This window comes from Gracilinanus agilis, chromosome 4, assembly GCF_016433145.1.
Source record: "Gracilinanus agilis isolate LMUSP501 chromosome 4, AgileGrace, whole genome shotgun sequence".
In the NCBI taxonomy this organism is placed as follows: Eukaryota; Metazoa; Chordata; class Mammalia; order Didelphimorphia; family Didelphidae; genus Gracilinanus; species Gracilinanus agilis.
The window spans coordinates 395,219,020-395,243,701 of record NC_058133.1 but is presented as its reverse complement, the minus strand read 5'-3'; the positions used below and the strand labels follow the sequence as shown (position 1 = coordinate 395,243,701).

General features: G+C 35.8%; 1 protein-coding gene across 1 annotated transcript in view; it reads right to left on the bottom strand.

Annotated features, from left to right (window-relative positions):
• PEX7 (peroxisomal biogenesis factor 7) overlaps positions 1–24,682 on the bottom strand; it is a 95,118-nt gene that overhangs the window by 14,959 nt on the left and 55,477 nt on the right. The window contains exon 9 of the mRNA XM_044677089.1: positions 12,244–12,343. Within this exon, the coding sequence (XP_044533024.1) occupies positions 12,244–12,343 (100 nt within the window). The remainder of the gene's footprint in view (positions 1–12,243; positions 12,344–24,682) is intronic.

The following is a 24,682-nucleotide window of genomic DNA, read 5'->3' as shown; positions in this document are numbered from 1 at the left end:
CCCAAAAGATTTTGCTCAAACCCTGAACCTTAAACTTGTGTATGTCCACCCGCCTCATATGTGTTTCTTGTAGACAACATATGGTGGGATTTTGGTTTCTAATCCACTCTACTATTTGCTTCCATTTTATGAGTGAGTTCATCCCATTCACATTCAGAGTTATAATCATCAGTTGTGCATTTGCTGACATTTTCAAATCCTCCCCCATTTCTACCCCCTTTTTCCTTATATTTTTTTCCTTTTAAACCAGTGGTTTGCTATTGAGCCACTATCCCTTATCCCCTCCCTTGATTAACTTCCCTTTCTACCCACTCCCTTATTTTCCCCCCCTCTTTTTGTTTTTAAAGGCCATATGAATTCCCTCCCCTTCACCCCTCCCTTTTTTTGACCTCCCCACTCCCCTGCTCCCCTTGGTTTATCCCTTCTAACTTTCTCAGAAGGGTTAGATAAGAGTTTTATGTCCCAATGGATAGTATAGCTACTCTTCCCTCTCCAGGTTGATTACTCTGAGAGTAAGGTTTGATTATTACCTCTTAATGCTCTATTCCTCTCCTTCTTATTATAGTATTTGTCCCCTTTCCCTCCCATGCCCTCTTTGTGTGTAATAGAATATCCTGTTTTCTTATTCACTCAAGTTTCTCTTGGTGTCCCCTGCTATTCACCCCCTCTTTCCCATCCCCCATGCCATCTTAGATTATTTAGTGTTCCACCCTCACCCTGTGAATTATTCTTCTGATTACTATAATAGTGAATATTATAATAGTGAATAGAGTTCACTACAGAGAATTATACATAACATTTATCTACATAGGAATACAGATAATTAGATCTCACTGAGGCCCTTAAAAAGGCAAATTTAAAAATTATAAGTTTTCTTTCTTTCCCCTCTGTATCTTATTTACCTTTTCATGTTTCTCTCGATTTTTGTGGTTGGATATCAAACTTTCCATTCAGCCCTGGTCTTTTCTGTGCAAATACCTGGAATTCTTCAATTTTGTTGAATGCCCATACTTTCCCCTGGAAATATATAGTCAATTTTGAGGGGTAGTTAATCCGTGGTTGCAGGCCCAGCTCTCTTGCCTTTCTGAATATCGTATTCCAAGCCTTGTGATCTTTTAGCGTGGAGGCTGCCAGATCCTGTGTGATCCTGATTGGTGCTCCTTGATATTTGAATTGTTTCTTTCTGGCTTCTTGTAAGATTTTTTTTTTTGCTTGGAAACTCTTGAATTTGGCAATTATATTTCTGGGTGTTTTCTTTTCTGGATCGAATGTCCCAGGTGTTCTATGAATCCTTTCAATGTCTATATTGCCCTCTTGTTGTAGGACTTCAGGGCAATTTTGCTGGATTATTTCTGTTAGTATGGAGTCCAGGTTTCTATTAATTTCTGGTTTTTCTGGAAGACCAATTATTCTCAAATTGTCTCTTCTAGACCGGTTTTCTTGGTCTGTCATTGTCTCATTGAGATATTTCAAGTTTCCTTCGATTTTTTCAGTCTTTTGACTTTGTTTTATTTGTTCTTGTTGTCTTGAGAGATCATTAGCTTCTAATTGCTCAATTCTAGCCTTTAGGGATTGATTTTCGGCTAAAATCTTTCGGTTTTCGGCTATGATCTTTTGATTTTCGGCTGTAATCTTCTGGTTTTCAGCTATAATCTTCTGGTTTTCGGCTATGATCTTCTGGTTTTCAGCCATAATCTTCTGGTATTCCTTTTCAATCTGGACATTTCTGGTGTTCAATTTGCTTATCAGTTCATTTGGTTTCTGAGCCTCACTTTCCATTTGCAAGATTCTACCTTTTAAACAGTTATTTTCTTGCCAGATCTCTTCCATTTTCCTCAAAATCTCAGTTTTGAACTCTTCCATAGCTTGTGAGGAGTTTTCCTTATTTGAGGAGGGTCCAGATGCTTGTTTGTTCTCCTCCTCTGTTTGCTTGGTTGTCTGGATTTTCTCTGTGTAAAAGTTGTCCAGTGTTAAAGACTTCTTTTTCTTGTTGTTATTCTTTCTCTTCTGAGCTTCCTGAGACTGGGTAGCCATCGTTAGCCCAGCAGCTTCTCAGGTTTATCCTCGCACTCAGGGTTTGTCCGTGGTCTATTGGCTCCTGAGGTCTGAGTTCTGGTTTTTTCCAAGGTCAAGCCCCCTGTTGGACCCCCTTGCTTGATCCTCTGCTGGAGGTTCCTTTACAAGTCTCAGGGCGCTGCTTCCATAGTCGTACACCCGTCCACGCTGGTTCCCCACTCAGGGTTTCAGAGCTTTAGCTCCTGGCTGTGTCTGCCTCCACCCAGGCCTCTGCCCCTGCCTGTGCTCTGAGCCCGTGCTCTGCACCCTGCGTCCACTCTGTTCCCGCGCTCAGATTTCGCGTGCGTTTTTTGGCTTATTGGGGTCCTAAATCTTGCTGCTCTCAGGAACAGGCCCCAGAGCTGCCAATGACTCGATGGGTGCCCCAAACTTGCTCTATTTCTTTTTAGCTGGCTTCGGTGCTATAGGTGTTGTGTGTGGAGGGGGTGGGGGTAGGGTGGTTGCTCAGCCCGCGATTTAGTGAGAGCTGTTTCACCCCTTTATAGCATGGAAATGCCTCGATTCCACGTACCTTCCACGCTGTGCCCTGTTGTGGGGTTCCTCAGTTCGTCTGGACTTGTTTTTATGTCCCCTTGAGGAGTTTTGTGTGTTTCGGTCAGGAGAGGTTAAGAGCTGCTTCTTACTCTGCCCCCATCTTAACCCGGAACCTCCAATTTACTGTATTTTTGAAATGCAATGATTGCATTTTCTAATTTATTGTGCACTAAGTTGCTACATTATTCTAATGTGCCATTGAGAATCTTTTAAATTCAAAACTGTATTATGATTTTGCAAGAAAAAGAAGCTTATATACACTTACAAAAAACCTCAACAACATCTGAAATAGCATTTGCTTTTCTTTTAGTTTCTAACATTTGTTGTGAAAACATGACTCTCACAGATATATATGAGACTTCTGATTATTCTCTTTATAATTCATGTTATATGCTGCTAGTATCCAATGGCATTCATGCAATCTGTACTATAACTGCTTTGCCAGTCATCGTTGTGCTTTTTAACCATATAGTTTTGCAATTTCTGAAACTGAAACATCCTTTATACACTCTATATAAAGAAAATGAAGATTTTTTTAAGCCTTTCATTTTGGCACTCAAGGAGGTTGTAGCTTCACAGTTGAAAATAACGGAAAACGTGAACTTAAAAAAAAACCCCACCATACCACAGTAGGCACTGCCCCTGATAAGTAGGAATCTAATTTAAGAAAAGCTTTGAAAAGAGAATTCAGCCTTCCACTTTTGTATTTGAACAGCTATAGTTACAAAGTCAGACATGTAGTGGTTATGGGGCATCCACTGAGTGTATTTAGCATTTTGTGTTACAAAGACTTGTCTTTGGAGGTTGAACATACTTTATTTCTCAGATCTATTTTCTGAACTTTATAAAGATCTTTAAATGTATTTGAATTAAAAATATTTCAGGTTAAAAAAAGACCCTGAGGGTTGATTTTTCACAATTTTGGTGCTTAACTGAGCACTACACTGAGTTAATCATAATTTTAAAAACACAATTCTTATTATGGTTTTGCTGAAAGAATACTACTGTTCTTTTTCTTTTCTTTTTTAATTTAAAACCCTTACCCTCTATCTTAGAATCAATACTGTGTTCCATGGCAGAAGAGTGGAAAAGGCTGGGCAATGACATGCGGTAGTGGGGAAGTAAGGGACTTGCCAAGGGTCACTTAGGTAGGAAGAATCTGAGGCCAAATTTGAACCCAGGACCTCTCATCTCTGGGATTGGCTTTCAACCCATTGAGTCTCTATCTCATTAACATCAATTCCCCACCCCCACCCCCGAAAATTCTGTACAGTTTTGCTGGGTATATAATTCTTGGTTGTAGTCTTAGATCCTTTGTCCTTCAGAATATCATATTCTCATATTGGCAAAGCCATGGCATGGGTGCTAGGGTGGCACAGGGAGGGCTGCTCCATTTCCCATCTCCATAGTGCCCAAGGATATTTTTTGCATGCCCCACCCCTCTGGCCAGCTACCCAATGCAAGCACTTTCTCCCTCCACTGTCTAGGGTAATGGGGGATGGGGTGTCATTTTTTTTTTTGCCTCCATTTTCTTTTGACCTATTCTAGTTTTTAAAGAATTGATTTCTTCAGGGAATTTTATTCCCCAGCTGTTGGGTCTTTCTGCCAGTTCTCTGTATTATTTGATATTTTAACTTCTTTTCAAGTTCTTTTGCAGCCTAACATCCTTTCACAATTTCCTTTGAGGCTTCATATATTTGTGAAAACATGACTCTCACAGATATATATGAGACTTCTGATTATTCTCTTTATAATTCATGTTATATGCTGCTAGTATCCAATGGCATTCATGCAATCTGTACTATTGGCAAAGCCATGGCATGGCTTTTTGGCACTGTTGTCCTCTTCTGCGTTTGTATTTTGGCCTTCCCTTTTGCTAAAGTAACTTTCTATGGTCAGGTTTTCTCTTTGTCTTTTACTCATTTTTCTAGGTTGTTTTTTTTCTTCTGTTACCTTATCTATCTGTTCAGGTTCTTCTTTGCTCCTGGGGCAGAGGGAGCACTGTTCCAAGTTGGCGGCGTACTCTTCTCTAGTACCTGGGATAGGCTCAGCTGCTTTTGTTTCCCCTCAGTGTATCTATTGAGGGGGTGACCCTGCTGCGTTATGTAGGGACGCTTGCAGCTTGCAGCTATTTTGTCCAGGTTAACTCTGAACCCTGTGCTGCCAGTTCCCCTGTTGTCTTGTGTTCTAGGCTGATCTTGCTCTGCTACTTTGCTACTTCTGCTCAGTGGCTTGAACTGGGTTGGTCCCTGCTCTGTGGCTTTGTTGCCTCAGGTGCTCTGTACCTTCACTGCCTCAAGCCACATGGAAGTGCTTTAGTCTCATGTCCACTCTGCCTTTGTTACCCATGCTAAATGTTAAGTTTGGGTTCCTTCCTGCTCTGCTATCTCATTGCTTCTCTCCAGGTAGCAGCATGTTGGACTGGTCCATGTTCTACCAGTTCCCACAAATGCTGTGTTTCTTCCTCTACTCTCTTTTCTTATTCCTGTGAAATGTGTTTCTCATGCTTTTCTTTGTTTTGAGGTGATTTATTTTCTTTCTTTGTGAGTATATAGGATAAAGGCAAGCAGAGTGTTCTTTATCATTTTAGCTCCCAGCATGCAACTAATCATTTATCATATGATTCTTATAGTCCTATAAATTTGAATCAGTTCTTTAAATATCAAAATAAAACTTTTAGCAGAAAAACATTATGCAAAAATTTTCCCCTACCTGCTGCTCCTTTAATTTTAACAGCATTAGTTTCACTTGTGCCAAAAATTTTTAATTTTTTGCAATCAAAACTGTCCATTTTACTTCTTGAGAATCTCTGTATCTCTTTTTTGGCCTTCCTTATCCATAGATCTGATAGTAATTTCTTCTATTTTAAGGATATCATCCTTTATTTATAATTCACATACTCATTTAGAGCTTATCTTGGTAAATGGTGTGCTACATTGGCCTGTACCTTTACTTTCTGCAAGACTGACAAAAACTACTAAGACTGGAAAGCAAAGTTCTTTTCTCAAAAGCTGGGATCTTTGGGTTTATCAAATACCAGGCTGCTATGCTCATATGCTTCCACACATTATGTACCTAACCTGTACCTCAAATCAATGTCTCTATTTCTTCTTACTTTTTATTTATTTATATTTATTTTTTTAAAACTCTTACCCTCAATCTTCAAATCAATACCATGTAATGGTTCCAAGGCAAAAGAGCAGTAAGGGCTAGGCAATGGGGGTTAAGTGATTCAACCAGGGTCACACAGCTAAGAAACAGCTGAGGCCAGATTTGAACCTAGGACTCAGTCTGGCTCTCACTCCACTAAGTCACCTGGCTGCCCCTTCTTATTTTTTTAAGGATAGCTTTAAAAAAAAAGTCTTTAGGACTAAAAATTATAAAGGAAGTAGATAACTAGAGTAAAAAACTATTAGATATAGATATCTACATATGAAAATTTAATATATACTCTACTCACAACACTATTAGCTATAATAATGCTCCTTCCTTATAAGGTTATTATACTTCAGTTTAAAATTATATTATAGTTCATTCCCTCAAGGTATTCCTTTAATTTTAAATACCAAAGTCTTGGCTCTTAATGGTACATATGCTAAATCAGGGCATGTTTCACTGACATCCTAGTGAAACTGTTATATGATTAAGTCAACTCTGTATTTCCTAAAGAATGATATGGCTGATAGAGAACACTATAAAATGTAAAAATGAATAATTTTGATTATGTTAAATTAAAAAGTTTCTATACAACAAAATCAATGCAGCCAAAATTAGACAGGAAGCAACAAACTAGGGAAAAAATTTATAACAAAAATCTCTAACAAAGGTCTCATTTCTCAAATGTATAAGGAACTAAGTCAATTGCACAAAAAATCAAGCCATTCCCCATTTGACAAATGGCCAAGGGACATGAATAGGCAGTTTTCAGATAAAGAAATCAAAACTATCAATAAGCACATGAAAAAGTTTTCTAAATCTCTCATAATTAGAGAAATGCAAATCAAAACAACACTGAGGTACCACCTCATACCTATCAGATAGGCTAATATGGCAGTAAAGAAAAATAATAAATGTTGGAGGGCATGTGGCAAATTGGGACACTAATGCATTGCTGGTGGAATTGTGAATTAATCCAGCCATTCTGGAAGACAATTTGAAATTATACACAAAGAACTTTAAAAAATACATGCCCTGTGATCCAGCAATCCCACTGCTGGGTTTGTATCCTAAAGAGATAATAAGGAAAAATGCTTGTACAAAAATATTCATAGCCATGCTCTTTGAGGTGGCAAAAAATTGAAAAATGAGGGGGCGTCCATCGATTGGGGAATGGCTGAACAAATTGTGGTGTCTGTTGGTGATGGAATACTATTGTGCTGAAAGGAATAATGACCTGAAGGCTTTCCATATGAACTGGGAGAACCTCAATAAGCTGATGTAAAGTGAAATGAGCAGAACCAGAAGAACATTGTGCACAGAAAGCAAAACATTGTGGAAAAATCCAAAGTAACAGACCTTGCTACTAGTTGCAATGCAAGAAGCCCGGACACTCCTGAAGGACTTATGCAAAAGAATGTTATCCACATTGAGAGAAAGAACTACGGGAATAGAAATGCAAAATCAAAACATATGGCATCACCTATCACATGTATATATGTGTATGGGATTTGGGGGTCTATGCTTTTAAAAATTGCTCTATAGCAAAAATGAGTAATATGGAAATAGGTATCAAGTGACAACATTTGTACAATCCAGTAGAATGGTTTGTTGGCTTTGGGAGCAGGGAGGGAAGAGGGGAGGAAAAGAAAATGAATCATGTAAACATGAAAAAAATATTCTAAAAAATAAATATTTTTTAAAAATTAAAAAAATGATATGTCTGTATTTTTTAAACAATGCCAGGGGTTTAGAATTTTTACTTTTTATTTTTTACTTTAAGATTTACTTTGAGATCAGGTACTACCATCTCATTTAACCATACAAACTTGGCTGCTATTCCATTTTTCTTCAGTTTTCCCATTGTGCACTTAAGAGTTTACTTTAGCACTTTATGGATCAGATTTAGGAACACTTTTGCAAATATGTTACTTCCTTTTTTACAGATATAATGAATTGTTGATTCATTAACACCAAACTTGCAGCTCACAGTACCTGCAGACATTTTGGCAGAAGTTTATCTAATACCTTTATTTTCTTTCTAAGATGCATCACTGGCTGCATGCTTGGGCTTAAGAGTCCACAGTAACTTACACTATGCTTTGGAGGGCATAACTGAAACATGAACCTTGAGTTTTAAAAGCAATCAAGGAAAATACGCAATGCATACACAGAGAGCTCTTTACAATAATAAGACCAGTAAAATACCTAGTAGGAAATCAGTCACTCCACAAAGTTGTGCACATTGCACTTCTAATTTTTTTTTCTATACATAGCTGGGGATGTGTATAATTGTCAACACGAAAGTGAAAATAAGGCTATTAATTGTATGAATGCTGAAGATATATATACACAAATGCACATATACGCATACATAAATACATATGTACTTACATACACATATATATGTAAAATATAAGTTTTTAGATATCTTAGATACCAAACTGACATGGGCATTGTACAGAGATAGCAGGGACCCTGTACCCCTTAACTCAGACAGGCTGTGAACAGGGGAATTCCCTTCCCCCTTCCTGCTGTCGTGACTCCCGAGGCAAAGACCATCGTCCTTGGAATTCCTTTAAGTTGAGATAGATAAAGAAATATACCTCCTCGATAACATCAAGTTGTATATCTCAGACATCCACCTGTCCCCTAAATTATGAGGGTCACCCCCTATGTCTCCAGGCAGACCCTGATCAGATGACCAACACCTCCCCCCACCAAATACCTGAGTGTTTACCACTCTAGAATCACATCCTCATCATGCACAGCATCACGTCCCCACAATTGTAAAAGTATATAATCCCCAGGACTGAGGGATTCGGGGGAGCCTCCCATGGCTGCTCCACTCATGCTGTCTTACTGGCCATTAATCCTATCTTACTAATAAATCTTTCTTTTTACTTTTAAGACAAGCCTGGAGTCCTCTCATTCTTGAGAATGGTTTCCTTCCCGAACCCAGGGGTTCACCAATTTGTACCCCTATAACAAATCCTTAACAGAGAAATCTGATACACAAGTTTTTTTCCTAATCAACCACTCCCCTTATCATCCTGGGTGTATTAATTTTTCTGCATAGAAGTTTTTCAGTTTCAAATAACGTTATCTATTTTATCCTTTTTAATTGCTTCTGTCTCTTGGTTGATTAAGGATACATCTCATTCCCATAGCTATGAGAGATATATGATCTGTTTCACTTTTAATTTTTTATAGTATAATCATTTCTTTTGTTGTTTAGAACTCATGGATTATAGCATGCCAAGTCCTTCTATCCTCCACTTTCTCCCAAAGTCTGTCAAGCTTATGTTTGTTGTTTTAATGGCACTATTTATCCATCTCATCCTCTGCCATCATCTTCTCCTTCTGCCTTCAATCTTCCCCAAGATCAATGTCTTTTCCAGTGAGTCCTGTCTTCTCAATATATGACCAAAATATTTAAGCTTCACTTTCAATATTTGACCTTTCAATAAATAGTCTGAATTAATCTCGTAAAGTATTAACTGATTTGAAAATCTTCTCCAGCATAAAATTCAAAAGTATCAATTCTTCAGCACTTACCTTCCCTAATAGTCCAACTCTTGAAACCATACATTACTACAGGAAAAACCTCTCCACTATGACCTGTCTTACCTTGGGTAACCCTGCATGGCATAGTTCATAGTTTCATTGAGCTACACAAGCCCCACCACAATAAAGCAGTGATCTAGTAGGGCAATCATTTCTTTAGCAGCTCCTTATTGTACATAAAATTAATGTATTATGGTCTATAAAAGATACTTTTAATATTTCTATTTTCTCTCTGAAATTCTGTGCATTCATACATGGGTCAATTTTTGTAAAAAAAAATAAAAAGTCCTACTAGATACCATTTGGATTCTGCTATTCTTTTCTGAGTTATAGGTGAGTTCATTCCATTCACACTTATAGTTGTAACTCTTAATTGTGCATTTCTCTATAATCTATTTTCTTAAATTTCTTGTCCCCTCTCTAGAGCATGGAGAGAAGTGAGTGTAATATCTGGCTCTAATATTGATGTCACTTTCTTCTGTACTGTTGTCCTCTTCTTTCCTTCTCCAAGTCCACCAATAAATTCCTATCCTCATTTTTCTTTTTGTTGAAGCCTCTCCAGAATTTACCCCCCACCCCAGTAAGTTAGTTTTGCCTAAGACTAGCCTCTCCCCTAATCCAGTGATGGGCAAACTTTTTAAAGAGGGGGCCAAAGAAAAGGAAATGCTCATCTGTCAGTCTGTTTCTAAGGCAACTCTTTCAAAGTTTCATTGTATTGTATCTTACTCATTGTATTCATCAGATTAGGAATAATGTCACCAGGGGCCTGATAGAACATTTCAGGCCCCCCACCCCACCCCATCCCACCCCACCCCCACATCTGTTTGCCCATCACTGTCCTAATCCATGATCCTTCTTCTTTCTCTCTTTCTCTTTTTCCTGTTTCACTATTGATTGACTTATTTCTGTATCCAATTGGGTGTTTATACCTTCCCTCCTAGACCAGTTAAAATGAGATCAAAGTTCAAGTGTTGCCCACTCCTCCCATATTTTCCTTCACATTTGTATAGATTTTACCTACACATCCAAATCATAGGCAATAATTTTCCCTAATGAGAATTATTTCCAGTTCTTCTAATTGTATTTCCTCTGTGATCTTTGCTGATGGCAGAAGTGTAAGGGGACACATGTCATCTCTCCCCATTAGAATGCAAATAGTTTAATCTTGTTTTAGTCCCTTAAATTGTTTTCTTGTGTTTACCTTTTTATGTTTCTCTTGAATCCTGTGTTAGAACTTCAAAATTTCTATGTAGGTCTGGTCTTTTTTTTTTTTTTTTTAATCAGAAATGCTTGGAAGTTCTTTATTTTCACTACAATTCTATTTCCTGCCTCCCCCTATAGGATTACATTGAGTTTTCCTGCATGACTTATTTTTGTTTATAAATCTATATCTTTTGCATTCCACAATACTGTACTCCAAGTAATACATTCCTTAATAGTAGTGACATCAAAGTCTTGCATGATCCTGACAGTTTTAGAATTATTTTTTTTAGTCTGCTTGTAGGACATTTTTTCTTTAACCTGGAAGGTCTGGACTTTGGCTATAACCTTCTAGGAAGTCTTCATTTTGGGATTTATTTAAGGAAGTGGCCAGTGGATTCTTTCTATCTTCACTTTGTCCTTTGGTTCTAAGAGAACTAGGCAGTTTTATTATTTCTTGAAATATGATTTCTAGGCTTTATTTTTGGGTCATGGCTTTTAGATAGTCAGGAGTTTCTTAGATTTTTCTCTCCTCTATTTTTAGGTCAGTTTTTTTTGCTATAAGATATTTTATGTTTTCTCCTACTTTTTTCAGACTTTTAATTATGATTTCTTAATGTCTCATAGAATCTTTAGGTCCATTATAATTTACAGGGAGTTTTCAAGTTTAGGTAAAGTTTTTTTAAATCTCTTGTTCTAAGTTATTCTTTTTACAATTTTTTCTTTCATATCTCTCATTTCATTTTACCATTTTTTCCCTCTAGTATCCTGACTTGATTTTAAAAATCAACTTTAGCTGTTAAAAAGATTAAAAAAAAACCTTTATTCAAGCTGTTTCTGTCTCAGTTTGACTTACTGCTATGAACTAAAAATGAGTAGTGAACAACAGAGCTCCCAGAGTGTACCTGTTCTTGAATGATACACAAGTTTAGGCCCCTTTATATAGATCTAAAATCTCTTCTGGAGTTGGTTTAATTTCACTCCCCTGTTTAGATTCCCCATTCCTAGAATTCACAGACTTCTGTATATATCTCTGAATGCTGACCTCAGCTAGAAATATGACTTGCTGTGATTTTTTTTCCTTTGATTTCCCAACTCAATTTTGTACATTTTCTGGATCTTTGTGAAGGACTATTTTGGCATTCTCAGCTATACTTTCTCCTGCTCCTCTGCTATTCCAGCTGTGTTTCCTCCTAAAATCCTCTTCTAATGCTACATTGTGAAATGAAGGTGACATAAATCTCAGAGACTATGGTAGCTTTGGTGCATCTTACAAACCCAGAAAGGCACTATGAGTCTATTATTTGAGGCTCATCCTAGCTAACTTCAAAATGGTTCATCATCAGAGAGTTAATTACCAGTTGATGAATTTTTTATAATGTAACAACTCATGAGGTTGTCTACCTAGATGTGGAGAGACTGTCATTTACAGTGGTTGCTTGGGTATCCAAAATGATGAAACCATCAATTGTTTATCCTATGTTGATAAACTTCATTTTTCCACTAATTCAAACTTTCTTCCAGAAGATGGATAAAAATGCCCATTTTTTAAATTCATGGATACATCAAAATGACTAATGTTTTGCTAGAATCTTCCTAAGCCATGACAACCACCTGACAGTTGGTGATAATGACAGACACCACTAACTGTAACTCATTAAGGTAATTCATTACCTCAGAGAAGAAAAGAAAATATATCACATCCATTACCTGAGTTGGGCTATGTAGACTTAAATCTAGCCCACATGTAAACTCTGTATGATGCTCCACAGTTTCTAGGAGAGGATTAGGCTTCGAAAAGTTCCAGAATCTGTAGATATAAACAAAAAATGACTCAAATAGTTAAAGCCATTTAAAAATTACTCTGATGATATAGATTATTAACAATAAAGATAAAGGTTCAAACACCCAATATGAAGAGAAATACAAATTAAAATAATCCTAAGTTACACTTATTAAATTGAGAAAGGTTATATGTGAAAAAAAGCCATAGCTGGCTTGATTTGTGAATACACTATTGGTATATCTGTGAACAGGTCCAAACATTCTGGTAATCAACTTGAAATTTTATAGGAAAAGCAACTAGACTAGTTATACTGACACAGTTCTGTAATTCCTATTACCAGGGAAACTGAGGCTCATGGACATCTTGAGCTGCAATGGACTAAACCAACTGAGTGTCCATAATAGGTACAGCATTAATATAGTGAGTGCCTGAGAACAGGAGAGCCATCAGGTTAGTGGGGAACAAATTAGGGCCAGGTCAGAAATGGGGCAGGTAGAAGTTCCCATGCTGATCAGAATGGGATAAAGTGGTGAGGTTGCATTTCTAGCCTAGACAAGAGAGAGAGAGAGACAAAAAAAAAAAGGTAACCAAACACTTTGCATCCTTTGACCCAGAGATCCTATTATAAGGCTTATACCCCATAAAAGAAAATGACAGAAAGAATGGTCCTATGTATATCGAAATTTTTATAAAACAAAAAAAAACTTGAAACAAAGAAGGTGTCCAACTGAGTGACAAATGGCTGCACAAATTGTGGTACAAAAATATGATGGAATATCACTGAGCTCTAACAAATGGCAAAAAAGAGATGATTTGAATAAACATTCAAATGTTGTTTGCAACATTTGATGCACAACAAAGAAGCAGAAATAGAATATAACACAATGACTACAATAACATAAATTTTAAAAACTCTAAAAGATATAAAAATTGAAAGTATATACAATGTCTTATTTTTATTCCAAAGAACTGATAATGAAATACACTTTCCTCTTTTCATTAGACAGACTCAAGGCATAAATTATTACATAGGCTATCAGACACAGGAGCTGTGTTAGTTTATTTTACTTAACTCTGCTTTCTAAATGTATAAGCACAGAGTCTGGCACATAGTGAGCACTTAATTCTTTATAAGAGAGGATTTAGGGGGTGTGTTAAGTAGAAAAGGACTATTAGAAAACAAAAGAGGTGGTGAAAAAATTTATCAAGAAAATAAATTTTATAAAAGAATATGTAGGCATATAGATGTGCTAGACTTGTAGTAAGGATGACCAGAGTTTACCCATGGCCAGTCTACATGAAACACTAGAAGCCACAAGAAGTCAAGAAAACTAGAGAAAGTTAGTTTCCAGAACTTTGTATATATCTCCTGTGGCAGATTTACAAGAGAATAAGATGAGCTGGCATGGATGGATTGCAAGCTGCATTTAAGGAGTACATGCATTGATATGATCACAAATCCATTTAAATTTTAAAGAAAGGCTTCTCACTAATACAACTACCAAGTACAAGTTTAAATTAGTGTTATTACTCTAGTAGTGATTTTAAGTTTAAAATGTAATTGTTATTAAGGTGTTCAAATTCAATCATATCCAAAACAGAACTCTCATTTGACAAATGTTAAAATCATTATCCAGGACAAGATGGATGCCACTTTGAATGATAGGACCGGCAGTTGAGAACATCGGAATGTACCCAGGTGCCATGAGCCAAGGGCAAAAAACAGTTGGCCCCAGCCCTATAAATACCCCAAGTGACAAGACAAAGGAGCTCAGATTGGAGCAGGTACTTGGGAAGGTGGGAGGTGAAGGGTGAAAGGGTAGGTCTGAAATCTGGCTTGGCTGTGGCCAAGTCAGGTCAGAGTTAGAGAGAGGGTGAAGAACCTCCAGTTTCTACAAATCTAGCAATCTCCAGACCTTGATCAACAACTTAGATCAATAGCCAAATAATTAGCAATAGGGTTCCTAAATCCTCAATCCTATTACCTTGTTTCCTTACCCCATCAATAGATTCGATACAGAGTTTACCATCAAGTACCTTTCCTGAGTGGTTATTATACCAAAGCCCTTGGGAAGGGGAGATCAATATGCACTCATATCGTTATCCAATAGTTAATCAATAGCCCTTACCAACATCTAATCCAACCTCAGGTTGGGACCTAGAGAGGTTAACCATCCACACAACCTTTCAGGGGTTCCCTGCCATGGCAAACTGTTAGAAGGGGATAACCGACAAGCTTATCCAATCAAGCTTGTCAGGGAGGAGAGGCATAGATTATACTAACAACTGCGAGAAGAGAGTGTGCTTTCTCCCTCATCAATTACAACCAGCTTAGGCCTGGGCATATAATCCCTCCTCCATCCATACTATCTCTGAGATCCATTTATATCATCAATTTCTCTAAGACCCAGAAAAATATATATTCATTTTTTTAAACACAAACTAGGAAGAGCAGAGATGTTAAGAACTAGCTTAAGTGAACAGTCTGTTGAAGAGCTGAAGGTAACCTCAAAGCCTACATACAGTTCTCTGTATGTTCTCTGAATTGTATGCCCACCAACAATTGGTCTATAAGACATGGTAGTTCTCTTTAACTTTATAAATATTTTAGATGTACTTTACAACTTTTAACTTTATAAATACTTTAGGATGTCCTGAGGCAGTGGTTTTAGTTTTTAGTTTTTTAGGACTTCAAATGGGCTATGAATGTACACGAACATATGTGAGATAAGGGTGATTTCTGTTTTTGCATTTTGGTAGATGAGAAAAATGAATAAGTTTCCAGAACTGAGAAATACAAGTTGGACTACAAAAACCCCAAAGACCTTTCCCAGAACAAAATGTTATTATTCTAAAAAAAAACAACAATACATTTGTACTAAACTGACTTCCTTAAGAATAAGGACTATGTTAGTCATTTACTCTGTAACCCCCATAACACTGAGCTCTTTAGTACTTGACATGTATATTTAAAATCGTATCTAATAAATTAATTTCTTAAGGATTAGCATGTAAAAATTTCATTTCATTTTTATTTTACCAGATATGGACACTTTCCAACAATGGTCTTCTTCATGAATGTTTAACAATGAAACTCTTTTTTTTTTTTGAGACAATAAATTCCTTATAGTTTAAACTTCTATTCAATGTAAAAGATTAGCTAAGAGCTTATGTTTTCATAGGCAGATATTAAAAACTGCATCTATTATTTTGAAGCCTGAAAATCATATACTTCCTTTTTATAAAGAATTTAATTGCTTACTAAGGACAAAATGAAAATTTATTTCCAAATTAAAAGCTTTACCTAAAAAATCTGATGTCAAAATGTATAATAAAAATAGCACATTTTAACTTAGGAAGACATACCCTTCCAAAAAAAATTCAAAGCAACTCTAATTACTTGTAACATGGAAAACATTGAAAGTTCAGCAGATATATCTGGGAACAGAGTAAATACACAGAACCAACAGCCTGAATTTATTTAACCTGTTAGTATCTTTTTCCTCAATAAATGCACAGTGTGTTTCTATTAAGTTGTAGAAGTGCTGTTGCTCTAGATTATTTATTGTGTCAGTACTAGAAAGGGAATTAATAAACAGATCATTTACCAGATCACTAAGTTTTACAGAACATTTAGAAAGAGTGATTTCACATTTGGAAACCTTCCTGTTCAAACAGATAAAAGAACAAGCTGTAGTCTTTTTCAGAAATCATAATAGTAGCCTCCTTTTTTTATGAATATATTCTTCTCTAGGATCACAATTAGGGTCAAAACTTAATTTCCCAGACACTGTCATGAAATTTTAAGTTGTTATCGTTCAGTAATTTCTTCTCTTTCCTGTTCTTCTTGTTCTTGGTGGTGGTGGTGTTCTTATTGCTGTTGGTGGTATCCTTGTATTGTTCTTCTTGTCCTTATTGCTGATGGTCTTGTTATTCTTATTGTTCTTGTCGTTCTCCTCATTCTTGTTGTCATTGTTCTTGTTTTTCTTCTTTTTGTCATCAATGTTTTTGTTGTTCTTGTTTCCGTTGTTCCTGTCATTCTTGTTGTCATCTCTGATGTTTCTGTTGTCATTCTTCTTCTTGTTCTTGCTCTTGTTGTTCTTATCATTGTTGTTATTGTTGTCATTGTCAATGTTCTTCTTCTTGTTGTTGTTCTTGTAGCTGTTGATATTCCCTAATACCAGAAGTGTTCTTGAGAAGAGATGTAGAAAGGATTCCTTTACTAGGCATAAGGCTACGTTAGGTAAAGTAACATGGAGCAGTGAAAAGGACATTGAGTTTGGAGTCAGAATACCTAGATTTAAATCCCTATTCTGACAATTAGTACAAAAGAGACTCTAGGTTAAAACCTTCCTGGGCCCCAGTTATGTTTAAAATGAGGGAGTTGGAATAGATAGCTTCTGAAGTCCCATCCAATTTTAAATCACTGATACTATAATTAGTAATCATATCCTTAACATTATGTTCTAGACTCATGATGATAGTCTGAATGCAGACCAAAGCATACTATATTTCACTTTTTCTTCATTTTTTTTGTTTCTGTTGGAATTTTTTTCCACAAAATGACTAATATAGAAAAATGTTTTACATGATTGCACAAGTAAGATACAAGTTAGATTGCATACCATCTCAGAGTGGGAGGCAAAGAATTTGGAATAAAAAAATTTTTTTAAGTCAAATGTTAAAAATTGTTTTCACATGTCCCTTAACTTCTGTGTATTAGTTCCTTGGTGGAAGATTGGTATGGGTAGGCAATGGGGGTCAAGTGACTTGCCCAGGGTCACACAGCTGGGAAATGTCTGAGGCCGGATTTGAACCTAGGACCTCCTGTCTCTAGGCCTGGCTCTCATTCCACTGAGCTACCCAGCTGCCCCCTAAAATACTATTTAAAATAAAAAAACTTATTGAAATTAAGCTCCTTTTCCTGTAATTTATAAAATATTTTCTCCTTTTTTCTTTCAAAATTGGTATATTTACCTTATTAAGTTCTAAAGTACCTTTCCTATACTCCACAGTATTTCATAGATGTTTGACAATGGCTCAGCAATTATATCTGCCAAGTCTTTTGGAACCATACAATGCAGTTTCACTGGGTCTGATGACAAACTCATCAAGGACCCCAAGCTTTCTATCTACAACTTATAGTCAGTGTACAAAAATAATAGCAAAATCTTTTTTCCATTATTACTTGTTCTCATATTTAAATAGTAAGATCTGGCAAAGCCAACATGGTGGCTTAGGAGCATTGAAAGCCCAAATCTCTCTGACAATTTTTCCATACCGATTGTTAAAATGTGCTTCAAAGAAAACAGAAATCCAAATCCAACAAGAAGTAGTCACAGGAGTCTCCTACTTGAAAGGTAGGCACAGAGAGTCTATTTTCATGGGATAGGGGAGAGAAGGGCTGGCTGAACACCCTCCCACAATCACAAGGCTGAGATCTGCCCTCAGTCCTGCTATAAGACTGGGCTGGCCAATACCACTACTAGGTTTGTACCCTAAAGAGATAATAATGAAAAATGTTTGTACAAAAATATTTATAGCCACAATCTTTGTGGTAGCAAAAAACTGGAAAATGAGGAAGTGTTCCTCGATTAGGAAATGGCTGAACAAATTATGGTATATGAAGGGGAAAGAATACTACTGTGATATAAGAAATGATGAACTGGATGAAGCTGCAGGAACTTATGCAGAGTGAAATGAGCAGAACCAAAAGAACATTATACAAAGAAAGTGAAACACTGTGGAATAATACAATGTAATAGACTTTGCTAATACAAGCCAATCTCAAGGAACTTATGAGAATGTTATCCACATTGAGAGAAAGAACTGTGGGAGTAGAAACACAAAAGAAAAAAATGACATCATTTGTTTCTATGGATATACGATTTGGGGGTTTTGATTTTAAAAGATTGCTCTATTGCAAAAATAAATAATATGGAAATAGGCATAAATGATAACATTTATACAACCCAGTGGGAATGCTTATTGGATCCAAGAGGGGAGAGAAGAGGGAAAGAAAATGAAATATGTAAACATGGAAAAAAATTTTAAGTCTGGGCTGGTTGTGAGAGCCTTAGGCAGAGGCTGCAGCTGCAAGGGAATGCCTCTGACTCACCACTCAAGGTCCAGGACTCTGACAACAGCTAGTAGGGAGGAACTTGGGAGAGCTACCTGGCTGGACACCTGCAGCCCTACTGGCTACAGTGAAGAATTTACCCTAGCTCTGTGGGTTAGTTCAACTGATTGAATCTAGTACACCAGCAGAGGATTGAGAAAAGAGAAGATTTGGCCTCAGGGCACAGCAGCTGAAACACTTTGGTTCAGTAAATCAACAAAGGGACAAGTTTATAATCCACAGGGCAGGAAAAATAAATAAAAGTTTAAAAGTAAATAAAATGAGTAAAGAAGATAAAAAAGAAAGTAACAATTGAAAGCTTTTATGGGGGTGAGGACCAAATAACAGAACTAATGGAGGAAGACAAGATACAGGGAACATCAAGTAAAGTCTCAAAAAATGAACAAACGAACAAAAAACAGGGAATTGGATGCAGGCCCTGGAGAAGCTCAAAAAGAAATTTAAAAATCAAATAAAACAGGCTGAAGAAAAATGGTACAAACAAAACCAATGCAACCAAAATTAGAAGGAAAGCAACAAACTGGGAAAAAATTAGTAACAAAACTCTGACAAAGGTTTAATTTCCCCAAATATATAAGGAACTAAGTAAAATTTTTTTAAAAACCAAGCCATTCCCCAATCAACAAATGTTTAAGGGATATGAATAGGCAGTTCTCAGATGAAGAAATAAAACTATCAATAATCACATGAAAAAGTGTTCTAAATCCCTCCTGATTAGAAAAATGCAAATTAAAACAACTCTGGGGTACCACCTTACACCTAGCAGACTGACCAATATGGCAGCAAAGGAAAGTGATAAATGTTGGAGAGGATGTGACAAAATTGGGACACTAATACACTGCTGGTAGAGTTGTAAATTGGTCTAACCATTCTGGAGGGCAATATGGAATTATGGGTAAAGGGCCTTAAAAGAATGCCTGCCCTTTAATCCAGGCATGCCACTGCTGGGCTTGTACCCAAAAGAGATAATAAGGAAAAAGACTTGTACAAAAATATTTATAGTTGCACTCTTTGTGGTAGCAAAAAAATTGGAAAATGAGGGGGGTGTCTATCAATTGGGGAATGGCTGAACAAACTGTGGTATCTGATGGTGATGGAATACTATTGTGCAAGTGAGGTGTCTAGCAGTGTGAATGGAAAGAGGCAAATCTAGGGACTGGAAGGCAATAAGGGGCTTCAATAGTAACAGGTCACTTCAGAAAGTAGGCAAATTTGGAAGGACATGCCGAGTTTTAGAATTTAAATAATAATTTAATTAACAATTATATGTTTCAAAGTTCTCTGCCTATCAGTTTTCAGTTCAACACTACTAGCATCTTACCAAGTATTTTCCTGAAAAGATTTCACTAAAAAAAATTCATTTTCACAGTTATTTGAATCCTTGAGACACATGAAAACTTCATTGTTGGTTGTCTGAGATTTAATAACCTACTTCCCCACAGAAATGTTATAAATGTTAAGTTCCCATGAAATTAATTGATCTATAAATAAGTAAATCACAGGACCAGCATTATTTGTGTTCATTCCAAAGAAAACATAAGGTACAAGAGATGAATAGAAATGATACTAATGTGGGAAAAGTAGTTTCTTAACCTTTCTGCACCCTTAACAGAATGCTTGTAAGTCCAAGCTGGGTTAGTCCTTTGTAGAATTTTAACCTAACAAAATGAAATAGAAAAAACTCAGGCAAAAAACTCTAAGATGTTTTTGGATGCAGGCTTCAACATAGGCAGGCAACATAAAGGCAGCTTTGGTCGTCTTTTAATCTCATGTTCCTTTTCAGGACTTCTAAACCTACCATTTTCTAAAAGCTCCAAATTTTGTTTTGTTTTTCCACAGTAGCTCCTCTGAAATTAGAGGCAAGAGTTCACTTGTTCTTATTTGTTTGGGGTAGGAAATTTGAGGGGGAAGATGCAGAGGGGATAGCATGGCAGAGCATGCTATGTATAAATATTGTGCAAGTATTTAAAGGTCAGGAACTGCTTGAACTTAGAAAATATCAGTGCTAAAAGTTTTAAGGAAATACATTTTAAGTTTTCCCAAGTTTAAAAATCTTCTGATTCTTTATTAACATATTTTTTTAAGATTCTATAGTAAATAGCACAGACCTTCAGGGTTAACAACTGTCCATAAATATTTAGTCATCAAATTACAGAAGAATTGCAATATTAAGTGTATATCTTTAATGGTTATTTCAAAAGTCTATAACATTTTAAATTTCTACTAAATATCTTATTACCAGATTGTCCAGTTAAATGCAAATAATCAACAGAACCAAGAATAATAAGGAAATCAAGAACTAAACATTATTAGCTATATGCTTTTCAGAAATTCACTTCCTCCTGGTTTTACCCTTCCTGACCCAAAAATTACTTCAACACTATTCACACAAGGGTCCTTAAGTACCAGTGGACACAACTCAAGCACTTAATTTCTTTTTTTACAGGAAGGAATGAGACTGAGTCTGTAATTAAGGAGTCAAATAAAATATATCATTTCTAAATGGAATGGTATGTTTGGCTGTTGGATTTTTTTACCATAAAGTATATGAATATGGTGCCTTTATGTCTCCATACTGATAAAATAATTCAACATTTAAGATCTGTCATAGCAAATAAATGGGCTGAACAGACCTCTGTCTACTTAAAAACATTACGGAACTATAAGGCCAAGATATTTCATTCAAATAGCAGTTGCAGAGACAGTGTAATCACAGTAAGATACCTTGATTGCATTGCTTTTTGCATTCTGTCTCTGTGCTTTTGTGATTTACCAAGTAAATAAACACTGCAACTTTTTTAAAAATTGAAAAGCAATTTCAGAAGTCATGCTAAAGTCATTTTGTACTTCACTGCAATTCAATAGTAGTGGACTACACGACTATCATTGAAGCTAAGCCAATAGATGAGTTCAGCTAATAGTCTGAAAATTCTAATTTATTTGAGATACCATCTCTACTCTTTTCTTAGTTATTTCTAAGGGCTATATCCATTGCTTCTTCTTGGATCTTTCCTAATGCTGAAAAGAAATTGGATACCGAGACAAAATTTTTGCCTCGTTATTTTGTTTGTTTAATAATGTGGAGCATAAATATGGAAATATATTTTGTATACCAAATTGCTTGCCTTCTCAAGCAGGAGATAAAGTAGGGAAGAAAAAAGAATTTAGAACTCAAAATTTTAAAATACAAGTGTTAAAAATTGTTTTTACATGTAATTGGGAAAAAATTTAAAAGAACTTAAAAATATAACATGGAACATATTACTAATATAATTATCACAACTTGCATGTCTTGAATCTGATGGTTTGTATATTTGTATGACAAAGTTTTCATGACAGTATCAGTTTTCTCTCAAATCATAAGATCAAAAATGACTAGACCACTACTTGTCCAATAACCAAAAAAGGTGAGTGGTTCAATGGAAAAAGTACCATATTTGAAGTCAGAGGACCTGAGTTACAATTCCAGGTCTGCTACTTATTGTTGTGGTCCTGGGCAAGTCATTTAAAATCCCTGGACTTCAGTTTCCTCATCTGTAAAAACAAATGAGCTGCATTTATTGACTTCTAAGGATCCTTCTGGCTTTAAATCTATGATCCTAGTCAGGCTATTAATTTAGAGAAGAAACAATATGTTGAAACCAGCCTAATTAAATATCTTAATTATGTTTAAATGAAAAAGATTTTTTGTCAGACTTATAAAAAGGCGTAGTATACTTTATTGGATAAGAAACATGGTGCTTGTTAACTTCATCTTCTCAGAGATATTAGAGTAAAACATGTTGCATACAAAGAAAATGCATGCTTTTCCCTCTCAAAGCTTGGGTTTCATACCTTATATTGACTGTTCTCACTCTACCTTCCCTAGACTTTTATTGGCAGGAACTACTTTTACTTTCATTAATATAGGGAAGAGAACTATATCAATATGACAAAATATTCCAGATACACTCTCAATTTAGCATAGTCATAAAACCAGAAGCTGAGATGGTTGTATTCCATCATACTATATTCTTCACTTGATACCTATTGGGTAGGAAAGGCATTAAATATGGCCATTTTCCCATATTGTCATTCTGGATCAAGGGCCAGTTCCAGATCCTTGTGATTCATTAGGATTTCCTCCAAGTAAATTCTCTGAGCTATATTTCCATTGGGTTGTTGGTCTGAGGAAAAAGTAGGGAATTTGAAGGATCCCTGGTGGGTAGATTCTTCTTGGAGCTCCAACAATTGTTTTAACTGGCATTGCATTATTCAGCCCTCTCTCAATTCATCTAATTTTGGCTTCTTGCAGTAAAAATCTCCACTTGTCACAAAAAAAAAAAACACATGGTTCATGATTATTAATTCATCAACTGAAAGTTATAGCATGATATAATAGATTGGGAGTTGGCCTACGAGCCAGGACCATCTGAGTTCAAGTCCCACATTTTATACAAACTGGTTGTAAAAATGTGGGCAACTTACTTCAGGATCACCAAGCAACTCTCTAAGACTATAAAAAACAACTCTAAAACAATACACAGTACTAATAAATACCACGTATTTATTTGTAAGGCAAAATTATGCAGCAATCTTTTTAAAACAGTAAAAAGCTACTTGTTAACATAGAACATAAAATTAATTTTTGTAGATAATGGAATAATTCACATTTTATATCATGGTATTATATAAAAAGACCTAGAATCAAGAGAGAATTGATTTAATCCAAATTCTAATGTGACTATGACCTAAGTCATTTAACCTTTCTCAGAGTCAGTTTCTTTATCTATAAAATGGGGTTAATAATACCTTTAATACTTAGCTCAGAGAATCACTGTGAAGATCAAATGAGGTAAAAAAAAATACGCCACTTTGCAAACATTACAATGATATTTAAAGGGTCATTATTATTATTATTAAGAAAATCCAAAAACCACTGTATAAAAAACTTTTGAATGTTGAATATTAAGAACCTATCTATTGGGGGCAGCTGGGTGGCAAGGGATTTTTTTTAATAAAAATTTTAAAAATAAAGAACCTATCTAAACATGTTAGTTAAAATGTACTAGTTAATATTTTTCAAAATGAAACCTGCACTGGATCAAGTGTGTTTGAAATTTTTGGCTTTGCTCCACTGTCGTAACCATTAGTCCAACAACTATACCACAAAATCCAAACAGTGCATTAATAAATTAAAAAACCCATTAGACTGTGGTTTTTATAGATGCAGTCTCTGGAGCAAAGGATAAATTATGACTTTCTGAAAGATTTTTGTCAAACAATTTCTCTGCTAGAAGTAGGGGAGGGAGATGCAGGACACAGGAGCTGATTGTGGTAAGAAAAAATAATACAAGCTTTTTTTTTTTTTTTTTTTTTTTTTTTAACCAAATACTGACCTAATAAGTTCAAGGGCCAGGAAAGAACATACAAAATTTGTGATTAACTGTAAATCATATATGTAGCTAAGGAGAAAAAAAGAGAATATGCTAGGGGGCAGCTGGGTAGCTCAGTGGATTGAGAGCCAGGCCTAGAGACGGGAGGTCCTAGGTTCAAATCCGGCCTCAGACACTTCCCAGCTATGTTACCCTGGGCAAGTCACTTGACCCCCATTGCCTACCCTTACCACTCTTCCACCTATAAGTCAATACACAGAAGTTAAGGGTTTAAAATAAAAAAAAAAAACCTTAAAAAAAAAAAAAGAATATGCTAGATGTAAAAGTTATCAATATATGCATAAGGAAGTAAGATGTATATAAAGGACTGGCCTTGGCATTCTAAAGTCTTGAATTTAAGTTCTATTTTTGCATGCTACATGACCCTGTAACCTCTGGTAAATCACAAGGCCTAAATGCTATAGAGTTGCTAATCTGAATCAAAGAAAGTTTCTATAAGAAGAATTCCCTTCATTGGTGAAACCCTAGGTGTAAATTTCCTACCCCCAAGAAAATGTAAAGGACTGTTTCTGGGTACAATATATTTTTATAATACATGTATCAATTTCATATATCACATACATTTTATAATACACATGTCTGTTTAATATGCATACATTTCTATGTATATGTATACCTGTGTGTACACATATACATGCATATGCATATATGTAAAATTTATCCAGCTCTAAGAAACAGAACCTAAAATAAAATTGTAAGTTGATTTAAAACAATATATTTCTAAACAAAACCAAAGCATATTGGTCCTTTGCAACTTGTGATCTAATATAATTAGATTATGACTAATTA